General features: G+C 47.1%; 1 protein-coding gene across 4 annotated transcripts in view; it reads right to left on the bottom strand.

The window, feature by feature from the left end:
• Window positions 1-11,282: 11,282 nt before the first annotated feature.
• SHFL (shiftless antiviral inhibitor of ribosomal frameshifting) overlaps window positions 11,283-22,579 on the bottom strand; it is a 30,648-nt gene continuing 19,351 nt past the window's right edge. For 3 of the 4 annotated variants that reach the window (XM_078865629.1, XM_078865633.1, XM_078865632.1), the window contains 2 exons: window positions 14,189-14,343; window positions 11,283-13,181 (listed from right to left, as the gene is read on the bottom strand). In XM_078865629.1, the coding sequence (XP_078721755.1) occupies window positions 12,979-13,181; window positions 14,189-14,343 (358 nt within the window). In that variant the 3' untranslated portion in view covers window positions 11,283-12,978. The remainder of the gene's footprint in view (window positions 13,182-14,188; window positions 14,344-22,579) is intronic. The other variant, XM_078865631.1, reaches the window with a different exon arrangement.

Raw genomic sequence — 22,579 nt, 5'->3', positions numbered from 1 at the left:
CAAACGCAGTCACTAACCTCTCATCTCACTGTACCCCCTCCATACACTCCCCTGCCTCTCCCCTTCCAACTTACTCTACTCCTCTCCACACACTCACCTGTCTGACCCTCTCATCCAACTCTACTCCCATCAATAAACTCACCCGTCTCTCCCCTCTCGTCTCACTCTACTCAGCTCCACACTCACAAGTCTCTCCCCTCATCCCAATGTTCTCCCCTCCACACACATAGTCATTCCTCTTTCATCTCACTGTACTCTCCTCCACACACTCACCTGCCTCTCCCCTTCCATCTTACTTTACTCCCGTCCACAAACTCACCTGTCTCCCCCTCTCATCCCAATCTACTCCCATCAACAAACTCACCTGTACCTCTCCTCTCATCTCACTCTACTGACCTCCACACACTCAACTGCCTCTCCCCTCTCATCCCACTCTACTCCCCTCCACAAACTCAGTCACTAACCTCTTATCCCACTGTACTCCCCGCACCCACTCCCCTGCCTCTACCCTTTCACATCACTCTACTCCCATCCACACACTCACCTGTTTCCCCCTTTCATATAACTCTAGGCCACACTCAGCTGTCTCTCTCCCCTCTCATCTCACTTTAGGCCACACTCAGCTGTCTCTCTCCCCTCTCATCTCACTCTAGCCAACACTCAGCTGTCTCTCCTTTCATCTCATTCTACTCCTCTCCCCACACTCACACCACTGCAGTCCCCTCCACACAATCACCAGTCTCTCCCCTCATTTCTATGAACTCCCCTCCACACACTCGCTGTCACTCCACTCGAATCCACCTCTACGCCCCTCCACACACTCGACTTCCTATGTCCCCTCTCATCCACTGTACTCCTCTCCACACACTCACGTGCCTCTCTCCATCCATCTTACTCTACTCCTCTCCACACACTCACCTATCTCTCCCCTCTCATCCCACTACTCCTCACAACACACTCTCCTGTCTACCCCTCTCATCCCACTGTAATCCCCTCCAAACACTAACATGTCTCTCCCCTATCATCTCACTCTAGGCTACACTCACCTGCCTCTCCACTTTCATCTCACTCTACTCCGCTCCACACACTCACCTGTCTCTCCCCTAATCTCAATGTTCTCCCCTCCACACACTCACTATCACTCCTCTCTCATCCCACTGGACTCTCCTCCACACTCACCTGCCTCTCCTCTTTCATCTCACTCTACTCCCATCCAAACACTCACCTGTCTCTCCCCTCTCATCCCACTCTACTCCCCTCCACAAACTCACGTGTCTCTCCCATCTCATCCCACTCTACTCAGCTCCACACTCACAAGTCTTTCCCCTCATCCCAATGTTCTCCCATCCACACATCCAGTCACTCCTCTTTCATCTCACTGTACTCTCCTCCACACACTCACCTGCCTCTCCCCTTCCATCTTACTTTACTCCCATCCACAAACTCACCTGTCTCCCCCTGTCATCCCAATCTACTCCCTTAAACAAACTCACCTGTACCTCTCCTCTCATCTCACTCTACTGACCTCCACAGCCTCACAGTCACTAACCTCTCATCCCACAGTACTCCCCTCACACACTCCATTGCCTCTCCCCTTTCACCTCACTCTACTCCCATCCACACACTCACCTGTTTCCCCCTCTCATCCCAATCGACTCCCCTCCACACACTGACCTGTCTCTCCTCTCATCCCACTGTACTTTCCTCCACACACTAACCTGCCTCTCCCCTCTCATCCCACTCTACTCCCCTCCACAAACTCACCCGTCTCTCCACGCTCATATCTCTCTACTCCTCTCCACACACTATCCTGCCTCTCTCCCCTTTCTTCTAACTCTAATCCCCTCCACAAACTCACCTGCCCCCCCCCTCTCACCCAAATCTACTCCCCTCCACAAACTCACTTGTCTCTCCCCTCTCTTCTAACTCTACTCCCCTCCACAAACTCACCAGTCTCTCCCCTCATTTCAAAGGACTCCCCTCCACACCCTCACTGTCGCTCCTCTGAAATCCCACTCTACGCCTCTCCACACACTCCCCTGCCTCTCCCCTTCCATCTTACTCTACTCCCCTCCACAAACTCACCTGTTTCTTCCCTGCGAGTTTGCGTTGCATTGTAGCCATGCCAGCTGCCCCGGGACCGGCGCGCAGTTCCAGGTAGGCGAGTGGCCCCGCTGGTGTTGAGTTCCCACCACACTCGCCGCGCCACAGCTGGGTGCAGACCCCAGCTGCGCTGTGGGGGCGGGGGTCAGACACAGAGAGAAGCAGACGCTCGCCAATTGATTCGCTGCTGGGTGGACGATGTGGCAGCGCATCGAGCTGCAGCGGGGGAGCACAGGAGGGAGGAGCGGGATCAGGATCTACCCGAGCAGACTCCCACCACAGGGAGTTCATGGAATATTCTTGATTCCTCACGGGATGCGGTTGTTCTTGCTCTATTTCACTCTTGCAAATGCTTCCAAGCTCCTCTCTCGAGTCCTCACCTGGTGACATAAAATCAACTCTGGGACACTTAAGAATCGTGTCTGGTTCATAGGTGTGTTTCTGGGTCGTGCCGCGAGGCGTGGTTCAGCACGATGATCGACGTCTTGCTCCACGTGTTGGGAGCTCGTGCAGGAACGGTGGGGAAGGTGGTGTTGGTGGGCGGGGACAGTCAGGGTGGGACGACTTCACAACAACAGCCAACCTCCTCCTTGGAGTAGCGAGACAACAACATACGATGAGGACGCCTGTCTCCACGGCTACGTCACTCTCCATCGTAACAGCAATGCCAGTGATTTAACGAAGACACCGTGAGGCGGGTGCTGCCACATTTGGATGTTTGACGACAAATTCCATTACTCGTCACAGATTAGCATCATGTGTGAGGAAACCGGGAGAAAACCTGCCATGTATAAGTGGAGATAAGACGCTGATATTTAGGAATCCACTGCACACGTATCACGTGTCGCTGTGCACCACCTGCCCTTCCAACACGCATTCTGGGAGTGGCCGGTGAGCCGGTGGCTCCACGCGCCGGTGACGATCGTGCAGATAGACTCCCCGCCACCGGGGGGTCCTGGTCCTAAAACAACAACAAACACAAAGATTCCCCCATATCCTCAATGCTACGTTGGGGCAAGTGCTGAGTTGAAACCACGTGCTGAGTCTGTATGTTTTGCAGAGTGTAGAGTGTGAGCGAGAATATGTGTTTGGGAGCGTGTCTGAGTGTGTGTGTGTGACTTATGGAAATCCGAAGGAGCTCTAATAGGAAAGCCCTGATCCAGCAGTACATTGAAAATCGCTGTAAATAGAAATGTGTGGCACCCATGAAATCATAGAAGTCATATTAACGGCTTCCTGGACGACCTGGGACAGCTTTTCCCTGACACTCCCCAACGGCTCGCAGTTGACGACGCGAGGGTTACAGCCGTCTTATAAAGTCACGAATCCAGAATTCGCAAATGTAGAAATCTTGTTCAACAGGAAAAATTGGATAAGTTCTTGATACGAGAAGATAGCACTGGGGGGCACTAGCCGCAACACTTTCCCTGATTGCATTCGCCTTATTCTTAATGGATCTCACAGTCGACGCCAAAATGTCACCCCATCACAGACGTGTGCTAAAATGATAACTGTGCGTTGTTATCAAACACCTGCATCTCCCGAGGAGTCGTCCACCTGAATTCCTCACCATCTCCATTGTCATCAAATCATCATCATGAAAGGGAATAAAAAAAACATTGTCATTCATATTTTATTATTTATTGCAGTCAGTGTTATTAAACTTTTACCATCCCCCCTATGTTCACTCGTGCCAGGAATATAACCCCATTTTTCCTGTTGAACAAGGTTTCTACATTCGCGAGCGTTTTTAAGAACATAACCCTTGCGGGTTGAGAGGGTTTACCGTTGATATTTTATCTTGGAAAAAAGCCAGTGTTATTGACGAATGCGTCAATTTATTTGTTGTTGTGCTTGTGTACCACTGCCAACGTAGAAACACCAAGTCATTTGGTGTGCGGTGTGTATGAGACCAAATAGTCGGTGTGGTAGACCAAAATTGTTAACATGGGTGAGGGAATGAATCTGACTGCTCACCCTTCATCTAAATGAATCAACGATTGTGCATTTCATATAGTGTACCGTCAAAATACACGACTGCATTTTTCTTCAGGGTCATTTTCAATTATGCGACCCAACTGGGTGGGATAGTTTTGCATCATTTCATCGATTTCAGGCTCACAGCCTTGCAGGTCAATGCCGCGCAAAGAATACATTGGCATTTTAAACGTATTTGTGCATTCCATATAGCCTTGGGTCTCAAAGCCATCTAGATTTGAAGCTTTCGTGACTGCAAGGATTCATACTCTTAGTTCTTTCGGTAAAGTCACGTAGGTAAAAAATGAAATAAAAATTAATAAAAATAAAACAATAAAAATCACGACGTTTCGGAGGCAACACAAGCTTCCGTCTTCAGGTGAAACCGTCACAGCAAAATATCTGTACCTTATATAGTGGTTAAGGGGGGAGAAGTGGTCAATTACTGCTTTTGTTATACTGCTGGGTGGGTAAATGAATTAGATACGATTAAGCCGCTCTTTGTTATGCTGTTTGTGTGCAAGTCACTGTGGGATAAATGGACTCGTGGTCAGGGACGTGTTGCGCAAGTAACTGTGGATGTACATAATAGAAAAGGGGCGGAAATGCCCATGTTTATACCAGTGTTGGCTGACAATAAAGAGTACTGTTAAACGTTAGGGATGTTAACACTCGGTGAAGTAAAATAGTGCCTGTCAGATAAGATGGTCTAAAAATGTGTAATTAAATCTTTTTTGCATGGTTGATAACATCTTTCCGTTGATTACTAAGTTGGTACCCATCATCACGGTTGAAATTATGTCTGTGTTTGTATATCTGAACCTTTGATGGTAGCCAGAAGGCTTGCAGAGCACCTTAGTCTCGGAGAAAACAATCTCATGAGAGCCCACCGAGTTGTAGCAATGATCGGCAACGGCGGACGACTCAATTTTGCCGTGTTTCAAATCTGACTTGTGCTCGCGGACACGATCAGAGACATGACGTTTCGTTTCCCCAATATAACAGTCACCACAGCTGCAACTCAGTTTATAGACTCCAGGGTATTGCAAGTCAGGGATGACATCCTTCACAGATGGAATTAGATCACGGATTTTATGTACTGTACTGAATCGGACTTGGATCTTATGTTTGTTTAGAATTTTGGAGATCTTTTTGGTCACGCCTGTCACGTTACCATACATAGCAGGCGTGACCAAAAAGATCTCCAAAATTCTAAACAAACATAAGATCCAAGTCCGATTCAGTACAGTACATAAAATCCGTGATCTAATTCCATCTGTGAAGGATGTCATCCCTGACTTGCAATACCCTGGAGTCTATAAACTGAGTTGCAGCTGTGGTGACTGTTACATTGGGGAAACGAAACATCATGTCTTTGATCGTGTCCGCGAGCACAAGTCAGATTTGAAACACGGCAAAATTGAGTCGTCCGCCGTTGCCGATCATTGCTACAACTCGGTGGGCTCTCATGAGATTGTTTTCTCCGAGACTAAGGTGCTCTGCAAGCCTTCTGGCTACCATCAAAGGTTTGTACACGAAGCCATTCAGATATACAAACACAGACATAATTTCAACCGTGATGATGGGTACAAACTTAGTAATCATTGGAAAGATGTTATCAACCATGCAAAAAAGATTTAATTACACATTTTTAGATCATCTTATCTGACAGGCACTATTTTACTTCACCGAGTGTTAACATCCCTAACGTTTAACAGTACTCTTTATTGTCAGCCAACACTAGTATAAACATGGGCATTTCCGCCCCTTTTCTATTATGTACATCCACAGTTACTTGCGCAACACGTCCCTGACCACGAGCCCATTCACCCCACAGTGACTTGCGCACAAACAGCATAACAAAGAGCGGCTTAATCGTATCTAATTCATTCACCCACGCAGTATAACAAAAGCAGTAATTGACCACTTCACAACTCCTCCTCCCCCGCTGCCCTTCCTGGCTCCTCCCCCCTTAACCACTATATAAGGTACAGATATTTTGCTGTGACTGTTTCACCTGAAGACGGAAGCTTGTGTTGCCTCCGAAACGTCGTGATTTTTATTGTTTTATTTTTATTCATTTTAATTTCATTTTTTACCTACGTGACTTTACCGAAAGAACTAAGAGTATGAATCTCAAAGCCATCCTCATTGTCGATGTGATGGTAATGTCTGTCACTAATGGCTTCTCTAGGCCAGTGGTTCGCAACCGGGTGTACGTGAGGTGATTTATAAATGTGTGAAATTATAGCATACATGAGTCACTGGTGAATAATTACGTATGAATCTGCCAATTGAAAATTACGACGCTAACATTTAAATCCATATCGTACCTTAGAACGATATAAAAGACCTTTCTAAATTCATTAATTATCAACAATGTTGTTTCCAAAAGTAACCAGCGAGCGCGAACAAATGACGTCGTTGATTTTGTATTCGCTTACAAGTTACTGGCTAGTTAGGAATACCTTACAAAATGGAGAACTGGTTAACATATCGAGGTCCATTAGTCAAACATGTATTTCTCAGAGCCATGATGGGTCAGGCAAGTGAGGGTAATCGGTTGAAACACTTCTACAAGAAGACTAATAGTAGCCAGAGAAGGTTGAGAACCACTACTCTGAGGACAATCGGGTAAATATTTGCCCGACGGACGCGAGGATGACAACACAATGGGGAGGTTAACACGAGGCAGTTTATATTTTGGACATTCGCTAATACATGTAACATGTATATAGTTTAAAGTGAAATCTTTAGAAGGCTTTAGACCCACGTTATATTGGGCACTTTATTTTACCATTTTGAATGCCATATAAGTCACGCTCTGAAAATAAATATCAGCACGGAGAGGAGGGTAGAGCGGGCAGCTGATTGCAAACTGGACGTCTCGTAGTTCCATTATTTTTAAACGAATCTAGACAGAATATAATCAAACATACGAACAAAAATATGCAAACGACACTTAAATTGACGACTTGGTTAAGTTTGACTTTTAAACGCTTACCACTTTTTTCGAGAGAAAAGTGCTCATTTTGCAAAATAAACATTGAGTGAACCTCTAGGAGGGGGGGGGGTAACGCACAAATCGATTCTGTGATATTTCCACGAATGTTAGTACAGTAGTAGTTTTCCCGCCAAAATATTGTACACGTGAATTTTACTCAAACTTACCGCTACTAAAAAGCTAGCCCTTAAGCGTCGGGCACAAAGAAAAGAAACTACATACCTGATATAATATATAAATGTAACAATAATATAAGTATAGTAAAGAGCTCACTTACCCACCGCTGTTGGTTTGCGATGGCGGCCCTGCCCGCCGATCCTCGGGTGTGGATGGGTGTGGTGGCTAACACAACGCCCGGCCGCCTTTGCCTCCCCGGTGGCGATGTTTACAGGCCGTACTCATTTGATGCCGAGTCGATCTCGGAGTGTCCCATGACCACTTCGTACAATCGCCACCGGTGTTGGCCGTGAGCGGGAGTCGCGAGTCGCTCCCCACGCGCCGCCATGACAGTGCTGCCACCGCCACGTGGCCCCCACCTGGGTCACGTGCTCAGGCGGCGTGCGCAGGGCACCGCCTTACGACGATCACTTCGTTGTAGCGTAGCGCCCCTTGCCAACACGGGACGCGTTTGATTGATCGGTCTCCGCTTGTTTCGGGAACATTTTCTCGTGTTGCGAACAAATTGGGCTAAATTCAAATTGCGCGTTCTAGCAGATTCTAGTGAGGAAGAACGCTCGTTAAGCGAGACGCGCCTGTGTTTGGGAAACGAAACGACGTGAATGCAAATATGCAATGAATCCACAAATATACAAATGAGCGATCAAATCACAGCATCCGTGAGAGATAGTGTGTGGAAGATGAGTTTGTTGAAGTTGAGCTGCCGGCTCCACTCAATTTTAAAAGTTTCTTTCAGACGACGAAATTGACCCGTGCCCCCACTTGGGCGAAGACTGACCACCTCAGCTGCCTGGAAGCACACTTCGCAACCAATTTCCATGATTTTGACGTGAAAAGGTGTGATTGGGTACAAAAATCATTTCAATGCCCAGCCTAAAACAATGGATGTGACCGCAGCTGAAACGAAACTCATTGAAATGTCACGTGACAAGTTTTTTCTCACGGAAAAGAAAGAATCCGCCTTTTGCAAGTATGTAGTGTACACGTGAGTGAGCACACTGACTTTGGATGTGACAGCTGAAGAAGGTGGGATGTGCAATGTCAGCCACACCGCAAGATTTTAAGAAACTGTGTCGCATGCCTCAAGCCCACTTAACCTGCTGAGTCCAAATTATTGCTTCATCATTTCTTTATCCAAAATTTTCACATTTGTTGTTCTGCAATACCGAAATAAAATGAACGTACATAATATCCTGTCACTTGAAATGTTTTTTTTTGTATTATTGGTTATTGTGAGTTTAAGATTAATTTTGTATAAAAATAGGGTCATATTGGAAAAAATTTGGAAAGTGCTGCTATACAGTGCGGTTAAATTGTAATCTTGAGAATCTAATATTAGTGTAATTGATTAATTGCAAATATGGAGGGTATTCCACACAATCAAAATATTCAAGTTGATCTGTGCAGAGTCCCAAAAACGCCAAGCATCCAGCAACAAACAGCACCATCATATGTCAAAGGAAAGAGACCCACGTGAGTATTGAACACTGATGGATAAAATCATAACAAACCGCAGCCAATCGACAGCATACAGGGCAACCATCCCAGACACTTGAGGTAACATCTTGTAATTGTATGTATCTTGAACAAGAGTAACACGTAATATTGTGAAACACCTGAGCCAGGTCTCTTCTGAAAAAGAGCTACATAGCTCAGTGGGCCTCACCTGGTAAAATAAAGTTTATAGTTTTAGTTTTTATAGACTGCCTCGATAAAATATGCCATTTTTTTTCCTTACAGAGTATTGGGATGTGGTTGAATTGCATTGTATTGTATCTGATAGATACCAATTACAATACTGCATTTAATGGAATGGATGAATCTAAGGTTTACACTTAAACGGATGGACCATTGAACATGGTACAGGAAACCAGATTGGCCCTGGCTTACTGGTAATTCTGGACAAACCGTTGCTGACATTGTGCTAGAATGCTACACTGAAGGTCGGGAGTTTATAAAATAAAATCCATTGTGTGGAAATGCAGAAGTGGTGGTTCCATAGAGTTCCCCCTCCCAAAGGAATGTGGAATATTGACCACCTTGCTGAGAGCTGCATACAGAATGGAATTTCACCCCATGATCGTTTGGAGCAGCAAGACTCAGATTTTTCAGTTTATGGCAAAATACGCTTTCATATACAAATTCAAACATTACAGCTCATTTGCCAGTCCACTGCTGTACAAGGGCCTCCACACACCGTGTCGGTCATTTGGGTTGTTCGACCATACTTTACCATGCTGCTCGGTATGGGTTGGGGGGGTACAGGATCTGTTCAGATGTCACTTGTCACCGATGTCAGCCATGGCCAGGAATCAAACTCAGATGGTGCAGTGCATGAACCACTGCATCATCACTCCATCCATTATCTTGGACCCTGCTAAAGGTAAAAACAATTGCTATAACGTGTTTTTGTTGCAGCAGGAAACCATGAATAGCGAATACTATAAAGACAAAATCGGTAGCACACGGATACATTGAGTTTGCTATTTCGCAGGTGAGTTCATTGTCACATTCTGTTTGATATGCCGTTGTGTGACACGCACTTGCGAGATCATATGGATTTGTTTTACTGAAATCATGTGTTTTTATGGTGAATTCCTTATTTAGACCCCACCCTGCCCTCAAGCTGGGCGATGGGTCTTCATCTTCTTTCGTATGGCTAATGTAGACGCAGAGCAACAACTGCAATCTCACATTCAGGTGGTCAAGCCAGACAATCGCGCCAAAAGCAGTGGAGTGTATCATCATCACTGAGATGTCTCTTTCGTATTTGTGGATCGGGCGTTGCATCATTGTATGCTGTACGGTCTGTTCTGGATGACCAGTCACACACTACTGGGGAGTTTTTCATTTTCCACTTGTGCATCAAGTATCCGAATCTACTGCCGTGGTTTGTGCAGTGAATACAGTTTAGGGTGGACCATGAGCTTCGTGGAAGATCAAACCCAGGGATCTTCTTGCGTTGGCTCTTTCACAACAAGGCGGTGTTTGTGGGCGATGGTTGAGGGGCATGTCGAGTATGCGAGTCTGAGACTGCGAGCGCAAGACTTGAAACGCCTCCTCGTGGTACATTCAGGCAGTGGTGGTGCTGGCCTATTTGGTGGCCCCGAGCAGATATAATTTAGCCCCCACCCCTTTCCTATCCATAAACTCATTGTGAGACGACAGAAGAGATATAGCAAAGAGACGAACGATATGGAAGATGTAGCAGTGTCCTGAGTTCGAGACCCTGCATGATTATACAGTCTGCTCTCCTGTAACGCAGTAGTTGCGTTCCTGAAGAACACCGCGTTATGGAAAATCGCGCTACAATAAATAATGTACAGGGTGCTTCAAAAAAATGGTAATACTTGTGAGAATTTGCAACAATACCACAAGAAATGCGCCTCCGGGCCACCTGAAGAAGATTCCAGGCATGTATTGACAATGATGGCGAACAAGTGGAGACTCTTTGACTTTTTGAAGCTATTAACATAAAACATTTTAATCATGTTACAGTGTATTATCCGTTCTTTTTCCCTTAAAAATGATAGTCCCATATAAGTGTTAAAAAAATGTTGAAGCACTCTGTACAATATAGGGTAAGCCACGGTCTGCGATAACACTTGATGTGCGTACGCAGGCTGAACAAAGACTGAGGCGTGTGGGTAGCATCAAGAGCATCCAGCAGCATCCCACCTTGTGTGATGCTACACCGAGGTAGCCTTACAACTGCTTATTCCTACTCGCGTAACGTAGTTCTGTTCACTCGTATACGTGTTATAAAAATGTGTTCCCTAATACATTCATAGAATTATATCCAATTCGCCTTATGAAAACACGCAGCATTACAGAACAGGGGTTGCACAATCAGAGGGGAGGCTGAGCGCGTCGCTGCCTCACCTCTCGTCTCTTCCTGTATTTGCAGCGGAGCTCCGCAAATTTGGCGATTTTGACTATAAAAATTATTGTAATCGTACAGAAATGACATTTATAACACAGATCAGTGGAAAATGATATTTTTTATTTGATGATTCTTTTTTTTCGTAACAGCTATTTTCATTGGAGTATAACAGGTGAGGCTCTGTCTCCCCTGACCGCACGTCCCTGCGCTACACGCACATACAAGTGTATTTGGTTTTACATTGAGATATGCTGTATAGATGTTGTTGATCCTTGTTATGGAGGTGGTTTTATTGGAGACTAAAGAGAAGCCATTAAGTTTCAACAGCTCTCTGTGCCACCCCGCCCTCTATAACCCTATCCATTGTACGAATTTACAAGAGTTTGCCATCACATGCCAAGCTATTGTAAATGATAGAGCAGCTAAGCAGATTTATCAGGTAAAAAGTATTTATCTTATTGGTTTTTTCGGTAAAGTCACGTAGAAGGGAAATAATAAAATAATAAAATAAAACATAATAAAATAATTCTCACGTCTGTCTTTCCGACAGACCTGTTCTTCACCTGAGGACGGCTGCTTGCGTTGTGGCCGAAACGTTGTGAGAATTATTTTATTATGTTTTATTTTTATTATTTTATTATTTCCCTTCTACATGACTTTATCGAAAAAACCAAGAAGATAAATCCCTGCAGTCACGAAAGCTTTGAATCGAAATTTAAAAAGTATTTGTATTGTTTTAATATAATATAAACTACTTTAGTTTTCAAAAGACTCCTTGTTCATTGAATTTCGTGGAGAGTATAGAAAGAAACAAACATACATCCAAGCATATAGATTAGTCGCGTATAGAGTAGATGCTCTCCAGTTGGCCAGTGTACCTCCACTAACCGTAACATTTCAAATAAACCACCCCACAGAAACAATTACTGGTACTTAAGAGCTTACATCTTGAATCCCTCCTTCACTTGATGCAGCAAATCTGGCTGTGACGGTCCCACCTGATGACGGAGACTTGTGTTGCCTCCAAAACGTTGTGATTTTTATTGTTTTATTTTTATTAATTTTTATTTCATTTTTTACCTACGTGACTTTACCGAAAGAACTAAGAGTATAAGAGTATGTGTTTCAAGGTACCTACTGAATTTCCATCTGGCTACACAGCACGATAGCATGATGCATGAAAGAGCCATTGTTATCACGTCTCACATGCCGACTGCAAATACTTTTTTTTCGGAACATTTTTCACCTCGTGCACATCACTGTTTATAATGTGAATAAACACAAAAAGTCCAAAACAAGGTTAAATCAAAACAATTACAAGAGCACTTTAAAAAGGGGAAAAAAAACCTCCCGCCTGCCCTGATAAGTCCGGTATGCCCGATACCTTCGATGCCCCTTGAAATTGCTGCCCGGAGTGTCAAAATAGTGCAATGTATGATGCGAGGGAGGATGTGGAATAAAATATTTTTTATGAATAAAAATTTGGGACACAAAAAAAATGGTCAAATATCCTAAAGCAGTGTTGTTCACGAGGAATGTTTGACCATACTCCACTCAGCTTGTCAGCGCGGTTTAACAAAGGGGGCATCCAGGACCAGTTCAGATACCACTCCGCACTGCTTTTTAGTGGTGGCCGGGGATCGAACTTGCTTCGCTGGGTTCACAGCGCAATGCACAAAAACCACCGCACCGTTCATCCACCCCCATCTTCGATAAACAAGGGATCATCGTTGGGTTTAGAAACTTTTATAGCTCGATTTAAAAACACGACCCAACGCAAAGGAGCGGAGGAGGCTCGCGCGCGACTCGTGTTCGATCCCCGCTCGCGGCACGGTCAGTGGTGCCGATTCTCGTCCTCCTCCAAGAGGTCCTGCTCGATGAGGACGTCCTCGTGCTCCACGAGGCTGCCCTGGCTGATGCACGTGGCCACCGTGGAGGCGGTGCTGATGTGCGGCTCGCTCGCGTGCAACACGCGCCGCCGGCGCCTCACCTGCAAGGTGCGCGGGTGCACACAGTGCGTCCCGGTAACCCCGGGGCCTGCCACGGGCATTCATGGTGCACACAGCACACGGATGTTAGCCTCTCGCCGCACTACCATCATCGTATCGCAGTCATCTACGGTTGGCCACGTACGGTGCGAAAGAAGTTCTATCACCACTGCCATCATTACAAAGATGCTCACCGCCATCGTCGTCAGCCAATTCCTATCGTCCGTCCTCACCACCCCCATGATTAGGCAGCCAATTTCCGTCTCTCATGATTGTCATCCAATGTCAACCATCTGCCGAGACTTGTCGTCATAATCATAACTTCTTTCCCGCCGTACGTAGAACACGTGCTGATCGGGGGTGCGGGGGTTGGACAACAAACTAAATAGGATTGGTTCAAGTGTCACTCATGTTAACCTTGGCTGAGAATCAAACTTAGGGTCACGGAGTTTTCATGAGTGGTACGTGTTAAATGCTACTGTACTTCTCCACCCAAACAATTACAGCAACAAAACTTATTGAGTTGGTTATTTATGCATGTCGTGATGTTTTAAAGTGAGGTTTGTGTTTATATTATGCTGATAAAACGATAGCGGTATAGAGAACGGATCAGAGAATTATGTCGATTCACTCACGCGCTTTACTTAAGTGTTAATTTCTTCATCGGGATGCTGTCGGTAACTACCCCCAGACCAATATGCTGCCTTGCCCAAATCTTTTTTTCTATCACAGTTACTTAGCACAGGCCCAAAATTCCCATCGGCCATCAACAAACATCACTCCTGAAGTTGAAAAAAATAATTAATATATTTCTTGCATTGAGCGAGGTTACAAGATCTTGTGAAAGAGACGATGGGAGGGAATGCCGGCATCACGGTCAAATTTTTGGAAATTGTCTGCAAAAAACACTCATTGGGAGAAATGCACAGCAACATCGCCCCCCCACCTTCCCCCGCGAAACTCCTGCGGGTCTGCGAGACAGCAAATTCGATTCGATCGTCGCTTATAAATGCTAGCGGATCGCGAGAGGCGACGGAGTGGCGTTGTGGCCCTCACCCTGGCGGTTGTAGCAGTCCTCGGCCATGCAGCTGTGCTGCTGCCCGGAAGGGCGCGCGGCACTGTGCGTTTTGGGGCGCTGCACGCGCGTGGGGCACACGCCGGCCTGGCACTGGTAGCACGGCGATGGCACGCCCATCTGTCCCCAGCCGCTGCTCACAAACAAGCAGAAGCACAATATTTATTTATACCGGAGGAATCCGATGAGCTATGAAGCTCTTTTTCACAGATGTCCAGTTAGGGGCGGGTCAGAACGTTACAACCACAAATAATACAAAAACACGATAGCAGTACAAATTATAGGCATCTTCTTGGTTCTTTCGGTAAAGTCACGTAGATGAATCCCTGCAGTCACGAAAGCTTTAAATCAAAAAAATTATAGGCAGTTTAAGGACTTCTGTACCATGAGCGCCCAGGGCATCAGAAGACGTGCGATGCTTGGGAAAGGTCTTGACCCCATCGATTTGTTCCATGCTTGTGATCACTTCAGAAGGTTTTATCGATACGTATTCATTATTAATTTGTTGTTTATTTTGAGAATCTTACCAATAAAAGAAATTTTCTGTTCTGTCCGTCTGTCTGTTTCTGTGTGGAAGCACACTTGCAAAGTAGCTAGGTACCACGCCATAAGCCCTGTGGCAGAGGTCACAACCGGGTACCCGATACCCGTACCCTACCCAATACCCGGCTACCCGTACCCGGCCGGGTATGGGTACGGGTACCCGTTTGCGACCCTGGTGCGGCCGGTTACGGGTACGGATAAGGAATCAAAACCCGTTTGCGACCTCTGCCCTGTGGTGAGCCAGCGCTATTCCGTTTTCACATCGGTCAACTTTAAAGTAGTTAAATTAACAATTTAGTGCTATTAGGGGTCGGCACGGTTTGGCTCAAACCACCAAACCGCGGTTTGAACCGAACCAAATCGGTTTGGTTTGGCTCTGTTTGAACTGGTTCGGTTTGGTTTGGGGCTACGAAAACCGACTCGGTTTGGCTCGGACAGGGTGGGACCGGCTCAAACTAGTTTGGTTGGTTGTGAAGGCGACACGAAAGGACATGCTGTAGTTGCCTTTGCCTGCGAATTCACTTTGCAATTGCATCTCCATGGCTCGAGCGGCTCAAGACGGCGCCATCCCCGGCGGCTCCAGCATCACAAGGTATCTCATCCACGACGTGGAAGAGACCAAACACGCCGGTAGCGACGAGGAGCCGATGGCGAGCGAACGTGAGAGCCCGGACGCCACGCGCGGCGACACGCGGCAGAGCCTCACGAGCACCCTCGGCGCCGCAGCGCTGCAGACCGCGACGCAGCCCAAGCCCAAGAAGGCCCGTGTGTCCCGAGCGCTGTGGCACGACGAGTACTTTGAGACGAGCCAGGCCGCGGGCGACGTGCAGAGCCGGACCTGCAAGATCTGCACCCTCCAGTACGCGGGCTCCACCTCCTCGGGCACCCGTATCAAGCATCTCAAGACCCATGGGATCGTCGACCCCGAGTCGCCCACGGTCGTCACGTCGCCGCCGACGGGGAAGGGTTTGCTCGTGCAGTCCAAGATGGCCACGCCCATGTCAGCGCACGCGAGCAAGGCCATGGACAGCTTTGTCGCCGAGTACATCGCGACGAGTGGTCTAGGCCATAAACACATAACATCGGATCCCTTTACGACTCTTCTTCAACGAGCTGTCCCGGGTTACGAGCCCAAGTCTGAGCGCACGGTCAAGCGCTGCATGCTCGAGATGTATGTCGTCCTCAAGCTACTCGTGCTACAGTACTTTACTACTTTTGGCTCTTGCGTCTCCTTGACCTACGACGGTTGGACAAACGACGCCATGACCGGCTTCTTCTCGGTCACCCTCCACTGGATGGACCCGGCGTCGTTCTCCATGTGCAACTGCATCATTGACTTCTTTTGGGTAGCCCCGGGCGAAGGCGTGGGCAAGCGCATGGCGCAGCGCCTGCACGAGCTGCTCGACGACTTTGGCGTGTGGCCGCGCCTGCTCGCCGTCGTCACCGACAGCGGTTCTGACGCCGTCGCATCCGCCAAGTCCCTCACGCTCCTCGAGGGGAGCAACCTGCGCTCGACGTGCTGCTTGCGGTGCATCGCGCACTGCGTCAACCTCGGCGTCAAGGCCTCATTCGGCGCGTTCGAGACACTGCTGCGCAGCCTCCGCGCGACGCTCGGCGCTATCCGCAAGAGCAAGACGAAGAGGGCGGCCTACACGTCGCTCGCGCGGCACTACCTCAAGTGCCCGCTGCAGCCGCCTTGCCTCGACGTGGTCACACGTTGGGGTAGCACGTACGTGATGCTCACGGCGTCGCTAAGGCAGCGCCAAGTGATCGACGCCATCTGCCTTGAGCCCGGCTGGTCGCGGAGCCAGGCCGGCTTGTCGGACGAGCAGTGGGAGCAGGCGGCGCTGCTCTGCCAGTTCTTGGAGAAGCCGGCGGCCATCTCCGATGCCATGGGCGCCGAGGAGTACTGCACCATCTCGAACGCCATCACGGCGCAGGAGCCTCTCTTGAGCCACTGCATGACCCACCGCCCGAGTCCTCATGTGGTCGTGAGCTCGGCCGCCGTGACCATCTCCGACTACATGGTCAAGTACAGCGACCTTCTCTCGTCCGAACCAAGCCGCGTCGCCCGCTTTCTCGACCTGCGCCACCCCAAGCCCGCGGCCTCGAGCACCGAGTACAGCAATATCAAGGACATGATGACGGACATTCTCAACCAGCGCTACCCAGCGTTGACGACGGACGCGGCGCCGAAGGCGGCGCCGCGTGGCGGCATTAACATCCTCTTTGACATGGTCTACGCGCCCAACGCTCACGACGGCGCCGCCTCCGAGGTCGACCGCTTCCTGCTTGAGCCGACTCAGGACCTGAGCATGGACGTCGTCGAGTGGTGGAAGCTGTACGGCGGCAAGTACCCGCGCCTACGACGCGTGGCCCTCGACTATTTGCCTATCTCGGCATCGTCCGTGCCCTCCGAGAGAGCAAACTCGGCCGCCAAGCGCTCCTTTCTCGACCGACCAAACCTGCACAAGTGCACGTTCAAGGCCGAGATGTGTGTGCGCTCGTGGGCGCGGATGTTGCCTAGTGTTGGGGTTTCACTGCCATTGAACTACCACACTGCGTTCACGGACATTGGGCGTGCCAAGCTTGAGGAGATGGCTGTGGACGACATCGTCGTCCAGTACTTGCTAGTGAATCTCAATATGAAGAAAGCCTGCGTAGAAATTAGCGATGAATACACTTGATATTTGTATTGAATGCGAATATTGTTTGCCGCGCATCTTTTCGGTTCAAGCCAACTCAAGAGGTTTGGTTTAGCTTAGTTTGGTTTGGTTTTGGTTTGGTTTGGTTCAGTCGTCGCTGGTTTGGTTTGGTTTGCTCAATTTGAAACCAGTTTGAGTCGGTTCAAACCGTGCCGACCCCTAAGTGCTATGTAGCATTATTTAATTATCTCCTCGAACCGCTACAGCTGCCCAGGGGTTGCCCCGAGCAACGCATGCGCGTCATCGGTGGAGGGGATTTCTCCTTCGCGTTCAAAATGCTACAAAAAATACACGCAACGCTGAGGTAAATTCATCAAAGTGTCATGTCCTCTTCTCTCCCCCCCCCACCCCAATGTGTGCACTTAATACTATAGGGTCGGTAGATACTAATATTATAGCGCTTAGATAGTATGATTGTAGCGCAAGCGGGAGAATGGTGGGGGGGTAGCGGCCCAGCCCCGAGCCTCCGCCGGCTGGGCAATCTAGGCGAGGTCGGGGGCTTTGCACGGGACTAGGCCTCACCACGCCACTCTGTCAGGTGAGTACTTTCTGCTATAGAGTCGATATATCCGGCTATAGAGTCAGCATGTATTACTGTAGTGGTAGCAGGTACCATCACAGTCAGTATGCACTGCTGTAATCATAGCAGGTACCACCACAGTATGCACTGCTGTATTGAAAGCAGGTACCACCAAAGTCGGTATGCACTGCTGTGGTAATAGCAGGTACCACCACAGTCAGTATGCACTGCTGTAGTGAAACCAGGTACCACCACGGTCAGTATGCGCTGCAGTAATGAAAGCAGGTACCACCACAGTCGGTATCCTGTAGTGAAAGCAGGTACCACCAAAGTCGGTATGCACTGCTGTGGTCATAGCAGGTACCACCACAGTCAGTATGCACTGCTGTAGTGAAAGCAGGTTCCACCATAGTTGGTATGCACTGCTGTAGTGAAAGCAGGTACCACCAAAGTCGGTATGCACTGCTGTGGTCAAGGCAGGTACCACCACAGTCAGTATGCACTGCTGTAGTGATAGCAGGAACCACCACAGTCGGTATGCAGTACTGCAGTGATAGCAGGTACAACTACAGTATGCACTGCTGTAATCACAGCAGTTACCACCACAGTCAGTATGCACTGCTTTAATAGCAGGTACCACCAGTCAGTATGCACTTCTGTAGTCATAGCAGGTACCACCACAGTCGGTATGCACTGCTGTACTGATAGCAGGAACCACCACAGTCGGTATGCAATGCTGCAGTGATAGCAGGGACAACCACAGTCGGTATGCACTGATGTAGTGATAGCAGGAACCACCACAGTCAATATGAACTGCTGTAGTGATAACAGGTACCACCAAAGTCGGTATGCACTTCTGTAGTCATAGGTACCACCACAGTCAGTATGCACTGCTACAGTGATAGCAGGTTCCATCACAATCAGTATGCACTGCTGCAGTGATAGCAGGTAACCACCACAGTCGTTATGCACTGCTACAGTGATAGCAGGTTCCATCACAATCAGTATGCACTGCTGTAGTGATAGCAGGCACCTCCACAGTAGTTATGCTCTTCTGTAGTGAAAGCAGGTATCACCACAGTTAGTATGCACTGATGTAGTGAAAGCAGGTACCACCACAGCAGTTTGCACTGCTGTAAGCATAGAAGGTAACACCACAGTCAGTATTCACTGCTGTAATCATAGCAGGTACCACCGCAGTCAGTATGCACTGCTGTAGTGATAGTAGATACTGCTATCGAGTTGGTAGATACTGCTATATAGAATTAGTAGATACTAAAACAGTCAGAATATACCACTACGGTCAGTAAATACTGCTACAGTCAGTAAATACTACTATACAGTCAGTAGCTACTACTGGCTCAGTAGATACTTCTGTACAGTCAGTAGATACAACTACAGAGTCAACAGATACTTCTTATTCTTGGTTCTTTCGGTAAAGTCACGTAGAAGGGAAATAATAAAATAATAAAAATAACAATTCTCACGACGTTTCGGCCACAACGCAAGCAGACGTCCTCAGGTGAAGAACAGAGCTGTCGGAAAGACAGCATCCTAATAAATACTGCTAAGCTTGGCAGCATATTTTAAGCTGGGTGGGAGGAGGAGAGCGCCGTGACAAAGGAGTTTACATATCAACAGAGGAATTTAGCATGTTGATGACAAATGCAGATATGGGGTTAGTCACTCCTTGTGGAATGTGTAGGCGGTGGGGGGTTTAAAAGTCATATTATGCTCGTGTATTATGTAGGATTACCAGTAATAAAGGACGGGAAATTTTAATAATAAAGAACAGCAGCAGCCAACAGTGTTTATTAGGATTCTGTCTTTCCGACAGCTCTGTTCTTCACGTGAGGACGGCTGCTTGCGTTGTGGCCGAAACGTCGTGAGAATTTTATTGTTTAATTTGTATTATTTTATTATTTCCCTTCTACGTGGCTTTACCGAAAGAACCAAGAATATGAATCCCTGCAGTCACAAAAGCTTTAAATCGAAAAATAGATACTACTTACTCTGTTGTATGTAGGGTATGCAGGTATATATCCCTACGCGGGGGTAAATATATTTTTTTGAGGGGGTGGGGGTCGACAATTTTCGGAAACCTTTTAGATCAACTATTTACCCCCCACTTTCTATAACTTTTTGGACTTGTGCAAGCTTCTTATAATTTTGTTGGTGGAGAAATGGACAAACGGCTCGCCGGGCTTTCACAATACCTTAGTCTTAGTATCTGTGTATGTACAGTATATGTAAGGTTTTTAAGAGAAGTTTTGAAATATATTTTTCACCCGGGCAACGCCGGGTACTTCCCGCTAGTCTAACCTATAAAAGTATTTTTTTGTCTGTCTGTCCGTCTGCGCACGCGCGCTTGCGAGGCATTTGGCTCTCAAACGGTGGGGTTTATGTGAAAAAAATTAAGACAGGTACCACGACGTAAGCCCCGCGGTGGGCAAGCGCTATTTCCATTTCCCGTCCGTCACCTTTAAATTTGTTAAAATTGTGTTTTTGTGTGATTTCTCTTTATTTATATATTTTTGCCACCGACCGCGAGACAAAGCACGCAAATGCGCATTTCTCGAAACACTGACAGGAGTTTCCCCTAGCAACGCACACACGATCGCTAAGAATTTCCATTCACGTTAACAATGCTTAAAAAATATACACACAACGCTGAGGTTCATTCTTCACAGTCTTATGTCCCCCCCCACCCCAATGCGTGCAATTACTGATATAAAGTCCGTAGATATTAATATTATAGCGCTTACATAGCATTATTGCTGCGTGGGTGCGGAGAGCGGCCCAGCACCCAGCCTGGCAATGTGTCACCTCCTCCGGCTGGGCAATCTAGGCGAAGCCGCAGGCTCTGCACAGGACTAGGCCTCACCACGGCAATGTAAAGTACAATTTTATTGAATCTTTCGCTAAGAACGCAGGTTCATTGTTTACTATTATGAAACTAATAAGTTGCAAAATATGACAATAATGTTTGTGTGCAGAAAACTAATAATTCATTATTAGGTTGCTAAATATTTTTTAGGTGTTTTTATGACGATGCGACGGTGTATTTACCAGTCTGTCCTCTGGCCTGCTGCCTGCTGATTAATTAATGTCAGTGCACTGGCACTCTATTATCTACACTGCTAATTTTGCTTTTGTCCATTATGAGTATGCCAGTCTATAATCTGTTGCCTGCTTCTTTACCATACTCAGTGTACTGCCAGCCTTTCATGTCGACTATATCCTGCTTTTTCAGCTGCTGACCGTATTGCTAGCTTTATATGTCGACTGTAGCAATGCTTAGGTCATTGAGTCGACATACTGGCAGTCTATAATCTAGACTGTAGCCTGCTTCTCAACTTACCTGTGCATACTGCTGCTCTTTAATGTACACTAATTTCTGCTTATTTCTTCAATGTTTTTATATTGTTTCAATTGCTCACGTCACACTATAGTACTGAGATGCTGATTAATCTGTTATACTGCTAAATACGTTGGACTTTCTTAGCTACAGCCCATTGCATTTCGTATATTGTTTTATCACATTCGTAGGAACATCACCCATTTAAATTTTGCCGTACTACACCTTTACTTTCCACCAAAGCGGGGAGCACGCAGGGAGGTTCAATGCCCCAAATATTGTTGACCTTGCTTTCTTACGGTGGGTGAGGAACATTGTGAGAGCGACATTGTTCTTCCATACCAAGAAAACACCATCGCACGATTTCCTGACACTAACAGAGCATACGATGCCCTACAATAACACATTTTCCTGTCACAAGGCCAAGATGGGTACCATGTCAACATTCCTCCAATTACAAAGCTGTAGGACAAAGACATTCTCACAAAACTGTCTCCTCTAAAAAAACTTCTATTCCTTCGTGATCATGGACAGAGGAGGAAACCACATATTATGGTGCACCAACCTCTTTCACCAGTATGTTGTCGATTGGAATGCCAACATTGACAGTGAGCACCTTCTTTACATTCAACTTTATCAAATCCGCCTGCAGGTGAACAGTATGCTCATCTTTGGGATGCCATCAATTCCGAAGGAGATGCAAACGGTCACAATGTGGGCTGATTAGTTATTTTGCCTTCATCCTTCACAGCTTCACCAAGATACATGCATGAGAAAACTCACGATGCCATGACGTACATCAGCCAATATGCCATGCCTCATATCTTCATCACCTTCACTTGCAATCCCAAATGAAAGGAGATCCAGGTTTAACCTTTATACAAACCAAAAACCACCAAACAGACATGACATCTTAGCGAGGCTCTTAAAACTCAAAGTTTATGACCTCATGATGCTTATTACGACCAATGAAGGCGGCATCTTTGGATAGACAAGCAGTAACTTGCACACCGTTGGGTGGCAAAAACGTCGTCTTCCTCATGCTCACATTTCGCTATGGATGAGGGAAACAATTCATGCAAGTCACATTGACACATTAAGACCCTGCACTTTTTCTATGTGGTCTGCAATCAAATGCTCCATGGCCCATGTGCCCAGTTCTATCTAAATGCGCCATGTATGCAAGACCACAGGTGTACCAAGAGTTATCCACGGAACTACTTGAAAGACACTCAGTCGGCCCATG

Source organism: Lampetra fluviatilis, chromosome 20, assembly GCF_964198595.1.
Source record: "Lampetra fluviatilis chromosome 20, kcLamFluv1.1, whole genome shotgun sequence".
Classification (NCBI taxonomy): domain Eukaryota; kingdom Metazoa; phylum Chordata; class Hyperoartia; order Petromyzontiformes; family Petromyzontidae; genus Lampetra; species Lampetra fluviatilis.
Note: the sequence above shows the minus strand (reverse complement) of the source record. Positions and strands in the feature narration are given on the sequence as shown.